Source organism: Mirounga leonina, unplaced genomic scaffold (assembly GCF_011800145.1).
Source record: "Mirounga leonina isolate KUSES-001 unplaced genomic scaffold, KU_Mleo_1.0 Mir_177, whole genome shotgun sequence".
NCBI classification, from domain to species: Eukaryota; Metazoa; Chordata; class Mammalia; order Carnivora; family Phocidae; genus Mirounga; species Mirounga leonina.
In genome coordinates this window covers 1,430,321-1,439,635 of record NW_023270459.1, presented here as the reverse complement: position 1 = coordinate 1,439,635, position 9,315 = coordinate 1,430,321, and the positions used below count along the sequence as shown (strand labels likewise).

Genomic DNA, 9,315 nt, shown 5'->3' with positions numbered 1-9,315 from the left:
TTGTCTTCCTTCCTTTCTTGTCTTCCTTCCTTCCTTCCTTCCTTCCTTCCTTCCTTCCTTCCTTCCTTCCTTCCTTCCTTCCTTCCTTCCTTTCTTTCTTTCTTTCAAGAGAGAGAGGTGGGAAGAGGGGAGGGGAAGACAGAGAATCTTAAGCAGGCTCCATGCCCAGCACGGTGCTCGATCTCATGACCCTGGGATCATGACCTGAGCCAAAATCAAGAGTCAGATGCTTAACCGACTGAGCCACCCGGTCGCCTTGCCAACAGGTCTTTCTAAGGCAAGGCCAGCTAGCTTAGACCTTTGGGGCAGTTATTGAATTGACGTGACCATCACGATTTGGATGGTTGTACTGTGGTTATGCAGGAGAATGTCCTCAGATGTAGAAAATACACACAAAAGAATTTTGCAGTGATGCTGGAAATGTACTATATGTTTCAAGGGGAAAAGGCTTTGTGCCATACCTATAACTTCTCTGTTATGTTTAAGATTGTTTCAAAATAAAAAAGTATTGGGCGCCTGGGTGGCTCAGTTGGTTAAGCGACTGCCTTCGGCTCGGGTCATGATCCCGGAGTCCCTGGATCGAGTCCCGCATCAGGCTCCCTGCTTGGTGGGGGGTCTGCTTCTCCTTCTGACCCTCCCCCCTCTCATGTGCTCTCTCTCATACAAATAAATAAAATCTTTTAAAAAAAAGTATTAAAAAAACGATATGGAAGAGGGGAGAATCGATGGGGATGTGGGCTGAAGACTGGCCATAATCTGATAAAACTGGTGCGGGGGAGTCGATACATGGTTAGAATAGTCTTCTCTCTGCTTCTGTATATATTTCAAATTCTCCATAACAAAATAAAACGAACAAAAATCCTGTCAGCAAAGATGACTTTGAAATGTGGTTCCTCCTGGAAGGGGAGGGAGGTTGCATTGGAGGATACTATGTATTCGTCTTCCTGTGTCACTTCTATACACCAATACACGCTCAGAAAATGAGAAATACAGATAAGCAAAAGAAATACAAAATCACCACGGCCAGAGATCACCATTGCACTAACCCTGTAACACTGTAGTTAATATTCTTTTTTTATTTTAACTAAGCTCCACGCCCAACATGGGGCTTGAACTCACGACCCTGAGATCAAGAGTCACATGCTCTACGGACTGAGCCAGCCAGGTGCCCCTATAGGTAATATTCTTATTCTTCTGAATATATATATATACATATCTACACACACACACACACACCCAGAAGGAATCCAGGATATAAATAATTGTATGCACACATATGTGTATAAAGTGGTATCATTAACTTTGGCATACACACACACACACACATATACAACACGTGCCAAAATTAAATTATATGGCTGCTTTTTTTTTTAAGGCAGTGGTCTCCATCTTTCCCTTCCTAGATGTTTCCCATATTCCTCATATCCGAATTCCCCCAGTTGACTCAAAAATACCATCTAGAGCTGAACTGTCCAAACCAATATCTACTCAAGGCCCACACACTCCATCTGGTCATGACTCTTATTCTGTTTCAACCTGTCACAACCCCTTCTTGAAGAAACTGGCAAAACATGCCAACCTCTGGGTGTGTTTGGCTCCTTCTCTGCTGGTGTTTCCCTTCTATGGCAAGAAAGGGGCGGAAGGCCTGACCCCTCCAATGAGCAGTTCATCCTGGGATACAGCAAAGGCAATGACACATTTCAGGTGCATCACATCAGAAGACCTAGAACATCTAGGGGCAACTGGTTGGTTCCATCAGTACAGTGTGCGACTCTTGATCTCAGGGTTGTGAGTTAGGCCCCACACTGGGTGTAAAGATTACTTAAAAATAAAATCTTAGGGGCGCCTGGGTGGCTCAGTCGGTTAGGCGACTGCCTTCGGCTCAGGTCATGATCCCGGGGTCCTGGGATCGAGCCCCGCATCGGGCTCCCTGCTCCGTGGGAAGCCTGCTTCTCCCTCTCCCACTCCCCCTGCTTGTGTTCCCTCTCATGCTGTCTCTCTCTCTCTCTCCCTGTCAATTAAATAAATAAATAAAATCTTTAAAAAAATAAAATAAAATAAAATCTTAAAAAAAAAAAAAGATGACCTAGAACATTTCACTGACCCACCAGCCGTGAGTTAGCCATGACCCTGGACTGGCATGAGGACAGCCTGATCCTGGCTCCCATCTAGAAAGTCACAAGTGTGGTGTCACCCTGATGCTGTACCCAGACCCACTGTCCCTTCTATTGGGAGTTTTCTTCTGTAGTTTCCGCTCCCCCACTGGGACAGTTTGTTGCTTTCAAACCAAGTAGTAACCAAGACAGTAAAGTTATATTTCCTACTTCAGAGATCTGAGGCACTTTTGGCAAAATAATAAATTTATTACATATGATCGGCAGATAGTTGTCGCTGATATATTATTCTCTCGATGTTTGCGCAAAATTTCAAAATAAAAAATAATTTTATACACCATACAATCACTGGGGTCCTTGAGGGTCTCCACACATTTTTTGAGCTGGCTGACTTTCAGCTGTGAGACCTGGTTCCCAGCCTTGAAGTTGCAGGGGGTTAAGTTTGCCACCCAAGGTGGCTGGAATTTTCCCAGCTATAAGGACGAGGTTCTACTTCAGAGATGAGCGGCCTTCTCTAAAGGGACCGATAAAGCCCCCTGAAAGCAGAAAGGAGAGGAGACAGGCCAGATGGGACTGGGGCTGAATCAGAGGGCCTCCGGAGGGAGGACTGCCCTATAACAGCAGTAGGTAACTTTGAAGTAAGAACTTTCTTCTAGTAGTTTCTAGAACCTGAAGAGGGGACCTGGCAGAACCCTCGAAGGGATCCTGGAGTACCCAGGATGCCAGGGAGGTATGTGCCCTTGGTTAATAAGAAGTCCTGGCCAGTGGTCCCCAGTCCTAGAAGGCACCGGTCAGGTTGTTGGGCAAGGACAGCCCTTGACTAAGACAACCGGGCCCGCACGACCACGCTGGAATTGGTCACACGGGCTCCATAGTGACCAGCCCAGAACTGCGTGTCCTGGCCCCAGTGTTCGAAAGACACAAAGCGGACGCCCATCTTGATGTTGGAGAACACGTGGGTGACCTGTAGGTAGAGAAGAGATCAGGCAGGTTGCACCCCAGCCTTCTTCTCGAAAGCTGAGCCTGGGGCCTTCAGGCTCAGCGGAATCGCATGGTTCCTCATCCTAATTCCTGTCTCCTTGAGTCTGGGTGGGTGGGTTTTGTTCGTAACCAGAAGCATGGCGGAAGTAATGAGTGACTTCCGCCAAGTGACTTCCAAAGCTAAGTCAGAAAAGGCAATGTAGCTTCTTTTGGTTTCTCTAGAACCTTCTTGGTGGAATCCTGAGCCACTAGTAAGTTGAGTCTGGCTGCCCTGAGGTGGCCATGATTTGAGGAAGTTCAAACCAGCCCTTGCAGAGAGATGCCACACTGAAGCTCTGGGACTAAATGAAGCCACCAGCTGCTATATGCACAGGTACACAAATGTACACACGCACACACACACACACACCCCACCCAGCTCTTCAGCTCCAGCCATTGTCTGAAAGCAACCGCCCAAGAGACAGGAACCAGAAGCATCCCCAGCAGAGCCCTCCTTATAGAAACCACAAGAGGTAATAGATAATGTTCCCAGGCCCCCACCACCCCTCTCCCCGTGTCCCTGCCAGAGACTCACCTGAAAGCAGACATTGTTGTTCCACTGTTGGATGGGAACGGGCATAGCAGAGAATTTATCCAGGACAGTCTGGTTGGCATCTAGAAGTTGGACAAGGAGTCGGTACATACAGCCACTGTCGTGTCGGGCTCCCCACCTGTGGGAGGAGGGAGGCCTTGAAGGCTGGACATGCCCACCTCATCTCTTTGGGTGTCTGCCTGCCTCCCCCCAGAATGGCCTCCCCATGTCTGCAAATCCAAAACATAGTCCTCGGCTCCGCACGCCCTGTGTCACCTGGGAGCTTGGCCCCACTGCAGACCCAGTGACTCAGAACCTGTACTAAACGAGGTCCCCAGCTGGTGCGCAAGGACATGCATTCTCGAAGCAGTGACTCAGAGCAGCCACCCTTCAAGGCACCTCCTCCAGTATTATTCAGGTGACAATGGAAATTGCTCAATGTTTAAATGGTGGCAAAAGATGTAATTTCCAATGGGTACATTGACATTTTAAAATACAACTTTCATATCAGTCATTGAAAAGGATCACGGGAGGAGCACCTGGCTGCCTCAGTCGGTGGAGCATTCGAGTCCCACATGGGTAGAGAGATTACTTAAAAATAAAATCTTTAAAAAATAAAAAAAATAAAAGGACCACGGGAATCTGTATTTAGTCACGATGGGATACCCAGCAATATTAAAAACAAAACAAAACACAACATCCAATGTCCATCGATGGTAAATGGATAAATTACGGTATATGCACATAATAGAATGGTATACAGCAATGAAAGCAAACTCACTGCGGTTACACACAATTAGGAATCAATTTACGAACATGCAGTTGAAAGAAGCTAGAAACAAAACATATACTGTGGGACTCTCTCTCTCAAGTACAAAAATGGACAGAACTTGGGGCGCCTGGGTGGCTCAGTTGGTTCAGCATCTGCCTTCAGCCCAGATCATGATCCCAGGGTCCTGGGATCGAGCCCCACATCGGGCTCCTTGTTCAGTGGGGCGCCTGCTTCTCCCTCTCCCTCTGCCTCTCCCCCTGCTTGTGTTCTCTCTCCCTGTCAAATAAATAAATCTTAAAAAAAAAAAAAATGGACAGAACTTATCTATGGTAACAGAATTCAGGATGGCGGCTACCCTGGATGGGTAATGATGGGAAAGGAGCTGGTAACATGGATGTGTTCACTCTGTGATAATTCAGAATCACATACCTAAAATATGTACATTTTAAATAAATAAATAAATAAAATATGTAAACTTAAAAAATGTACACTTTTGATGCTAGAAGTTAAAAGCTTAACTCAAGGGTAACGGGCTGTAAAAATACACAAATAAGTTTCTTCTTTCAGAGACTTCTCATCATTCTACTTCTTAGAATTAGATGTCTGCTCTACTTCTCCCACACAATTCTGTCCTCATGTAATAGTGACATATTCTTACTTTCTTCTGACCAGTCAAAAGACCGCCCCTCCTTTCAGCGCTCTGCCAACCACATACCAAAATATATATATATGAACAGAAATTAAATTTTTTTTCTGTGACCATAAAGATCTAAGTGTTAACATTTTTCCTTTGGGATTGAATTATTACCCAGCAGTGGTTCCCAGACTTGGCTGCAGATTGGAATCATCTGGAATTTATTTATTTATTTATTTGACAGGAGAGAGGTAGCAAGAGCAGGAACACAAGCAGGGGCAGTGGGAGAGGGAGAAGCAGGCTTCCCGGTGAGCAGGGAGCCCGACGCGGGGCTCAATCCCAGGACCCTGGGATCATGACCTGAGCTGAAGGCAGATGCTTAATGACTGAGCCACCCAGGCACCCCTGGAATCATCTGGGATGTTGACAAGATATTGTATAGCAAAGAATTTAGCCTTGTCTGGAGGTATGGTGGGGCTTTGCTCTCAGCTTCTGGGAGGTTCTTTCTGGATCGTTGGAATATTATGGCTGCTGGAAGTATCTTGGTTTGCCTGGGGACCTTGGGTCATACCGGATAGCCTACCAATGGGATTACGGTGGGGGGTGGCCGCATCCACACAGATAGTCTCACCGTGGGGGCTAGCCACTCCAGGAAGACCCAACAATGTGGCTTAGGATATGTCAGGTGCTATCAGTTGACCAGCAGTCCGAGATTAACCACGGGATGAAGCCCCAATAGAAATTCTGGGCAATGAAGCTCATGTGCACTTCCCCGATCGGCAATATTCCATGCATATTGTCACATGGCTGCCAGGGCAGGATTGCATCCTGACTCCATGGCAAGAGAGCAACAGAAGCTCTGTGTTTGGTACTTCTGTGTTTCGATGCTGCCCTAGCTCTTCTTCCCTTGGCTCATTTTTGACCTGTTATGTTTTCCTTGTAATAAACTGTAATCATGTAATCATTCAGTGAGTTCTATGAGTCTTCCCAGTGAATTATGGAAGGTGAGGGTGGTTTTGCGAATCCCCCAAACTTACAGCTGGTGTCGATGTGAGGTTGGTCTCGGGGACTGTGCCCACTAACTTTGCAGTCAGCTCTAAACTTCTCAGGTACTGAGACCCAGCTCTCACCCACAAGCACTCTGATTTAACTGGGATGGGGTGTGACCTGGGCATTGGGAGTTTTCAGTGTTCCTGCGTAATGGAATGGACAGCAAAATTTGGGAACCACTAATTGTTATGATCAAAGGGCACACCGCTGACCAAAACAACACAAATATGTTACAACAGTTTGATAACTAATGACTAAATTACAAACAGTTTTATTGTAAAACACATCTCCTAATGACATGGATTTGCAGAGTGGGGGTAAGTTAGGGTGTCTTTAGTTAAAAGTGAATTTGGGAGTGCCTGGGTGGCTCAGTTGGTTAAGTGTCCGACTCTTGATTTTGGCCAGGACATGATCTCAGGGTTGTGGGATTGAGCCCCATGTCTGGCTCTGTGCTCAGCTGGGAGTCTACTTGGGGGTCTCTCTCTCCCTCTCCATCTGTCTCTCCTCCCTCCCCCTGCCTCTCTCAAATAAATAAATAAATCTTAAAAAAAAAAAAAAAAGTGAACTTGGGGGCACCTGACTGGCTCAGTCAGTAGAGCATGCAACTCTTAATCTCAGGGTCATGAGTTCAAGCCCCACGTTGGGCATGGAGCCTACTTAAAAACAAAACAAAAAACCGAAGTAAAAGTGAATTTGCTAAGGCTGAAATTTCAAGCAGTCACTTTGCCTAACTCTCTGGTAGTCTTTACATCTGGGGGGCCGCACACCATAGTGAGGGGCTTGCTTTTTCTGTAAGACTTGAGGACTCTGAGAAAGGGATTGGACAAGGACAAACCATATGATGTTACCACCAGAGATATGATGTGTAGCTGGTAATTTTAGAACCAGGGAACACAGCTGTAGAGGATCTGGAATTGCCTCCTTTGAAATGATCTGGGTCATTGGAAAGTCTTCGTGTACACATACCCTAGTTTCAAGACCATCACTACAGAGCATAAGCTCTACAGAGGAGTCTGAGCCTAATTTCAGGTCTCCCCAATCCCTAGCTATGCCACCAGAGCAAATCTCCTCCCCTTTCTGAACCTCTCGATTGCTCCCAAAGCTCTGAAAAATCTGAGGTCTTGAAATATACATTCTCAGAGGATCAAGGCTCAGAAAAACAAAAACAAAAAACAAAACCCCCCAAAACACAACTAAAACACTTCACCCTTATAAAGCACTGGCTATGTGCTTGACATGTGACCCTATCTTGTCAAGATGGGGATGCCGAGGCACACTGGGACTTGCCCAAAGCCATAAAGATGCAGAGCCAGGGACCTGGAAAAGTCTGGCTCCAGAATGTCAACTTAGGCAACTATCCTACACTGCGACCTCCTAAGGCAAGGAGCATGTCATTCACAGACAAGACTGAGCTGGGCCAAGTCCTCCTGTAACTGGATCCAATCTGGCATCTTGCAATCCGACTCCATTTGGGGGTGAAGAGAGGAGCTCAATGGTTAAGTCATTCACCTCCCTGAGCTGCATCTCTTTATCTGTAAGGGATTGTTAGAGGTGGCCTCAGTGAAGTCACCCACGCAATGGTCATGGCGCCTGTGGTCAGTGCTGAGCAAAGGGCTGTTTTTGTCACCATACTCACCAGTCAGAGACACAAATCTCAATCTTGCCACTATCTAGTAGCTCTGGCCACAAACCCTCCTCCTCCAGGTCCAACACCTGCTTTTTGCGACACCAGCTAGGAAAGAGGGAGAAAAGTCAATGAGAACGGGCAGGTCTTCCTCACAACGGGCCCGGCCCTTGCGGGGTAGGGACATTCACCTGAAGGAAGACACGAAGCAGGTCTGCGAGGGGGCCCCGGGCACCGTTGACCTGTTTGCCTCCACCACCCAGCCGTCCCCACCGTGCTGCACCATCCACTTCCGGAGGCCCTCTGTTAAATACAAGAGGCTTGCGCCCAAGTTCCTCGCCCGCCCACCCGCCGGCCGCCGCCTCCCGCCGCCTCCGATGGAGCCCCGCCCCGCCCTCCGGCCCGGTGCTTCCCCACCCTGGCCGCAAGGGTTGCGGATGAGGTTGCGCCCGATCGGGCGGCGCTCGCAGAAGCGGCCCAGGAGGCTGGGCCTGCCGTCGCGGGCCGGGGGCAGGCAGCTGCGGGCGAGCGGCAGCAGGACGCCGTGGTCCCGGGCCAGGATGAGCAGCCACAGGGCCTGGCAGTCCACCAGGGCGCGCCAGCCCCGGCACACCCGGCGGCAGCACCCCAGCAGGGTGCGCGGGGGCACGTGGCTCAGCACCACCAGGAGCAGCTCCGGTGGCAGTTGGCTCAGGTCCAGCGCCTCCTCGGGCTCGGGCTCCGGCTCCGGCGGGGGGACCCGGGCGGGCCGGCCCCGGGAGGCCGAGGCGCCCATGGTCCCCGCCGACCTCCCGCCAGCCCGCGCCAGGTTCGGTGGTGACTGCGGGAGAGTAGGGTCAAGGAGTCAGGGGCCCGCAGCCCCCGCGGCGCGCGCAGCTGCCGCCGGCCCCGCCCCGGCCCCGGGTCCCAAGCCCCCGCCTCCCGACCCGATCCAGTCCGCCCCGCGCGCCCCGCGCACCCCGCGCACCCGGCCCTGCGCGCGGCGCCGGGGCCGGCCCGCCCCCCGAGTCCTACCTTGGATCACAGCCAGGGCCCCTCGCCGGCGGGCTCGCTCCTGTCCCCTTGCGTCCCCTTCCCAGCGTCCATCCTTTTACTCGCCAGCCCCTCCCTTTCTAACAGCCAGCATTTCCCAGCCCCCAGCCCAGCCTCCCTCTGGCCGGCGGGTCTCTGCGCTCCCTTCCCTCTGGCGGCCCGGCGGCCCCACCCCGGCCCCCAGCCAGCCCCTTCCCGCACCATCCGTACGCGCCAGACCCCCTCCTTCCCGGGTATTCCCCCGGTGGCGGGTGTGGGGAGGACGGTGGAACCGGACCTGACGCCGCAGACGAGGGAGGGGCGGGGCCGCCGGGATCCGGGGTCTGTCCGCACCCGCCCGCCTCTTGGAGTGCGGGTAACTCCGCCGCAGGACGCCTGGAGAGGAGCAACTGCGGTTATTTCGGTCCGGCATCCGGGCGGGAGGCCTCACACCCGTTCGCTCCTTTAAAAATCCCCATCGCCTTTATGGTGGGGCAACGTTATCCCCATTTCACGGGAGAAAACAGGTGGGGTAGGCGCCAAAGGCGTATCTATTTG

At 50.6% G+C, this 9,315-nt stretch overlaps 1 protein-coding gene across 1 annotated transcript; it reads right to left on the bottom strand.

Moving 5' to 3' along the window:
• Window positions 1–2,353: 2,353 nt before the first annotated feature.
• Window positions 2,354–8,887, bottom strand: FBXO27 (F-box protein 27). The gene is made up of 5 exons (XM_035023411.1): window positions 8,761–8,887; window positions 7,938–8,566; window positions 7,759–7,854; window positions 3,670–3,805; window positions 2,354–3,078 (listed from the first exon to the last, which is right to left on the bottom strand). The coding sequence occupies exons 2-5, from the start codon at window positions 8,519–8,521 to the stop codon at window positions 2,935–2,937; spliced, it is 960 nt and encodes a 319-aa protein (XP_034879302.1). The 5' UTR covers window positions 8,522–8,566; window positions 8,761–8,887; the 3' UTR covers window positions 2,354–2,934.
• Between the last annotated feature and the right edge of the window lie 428 nt (window positions 8,888–9,315).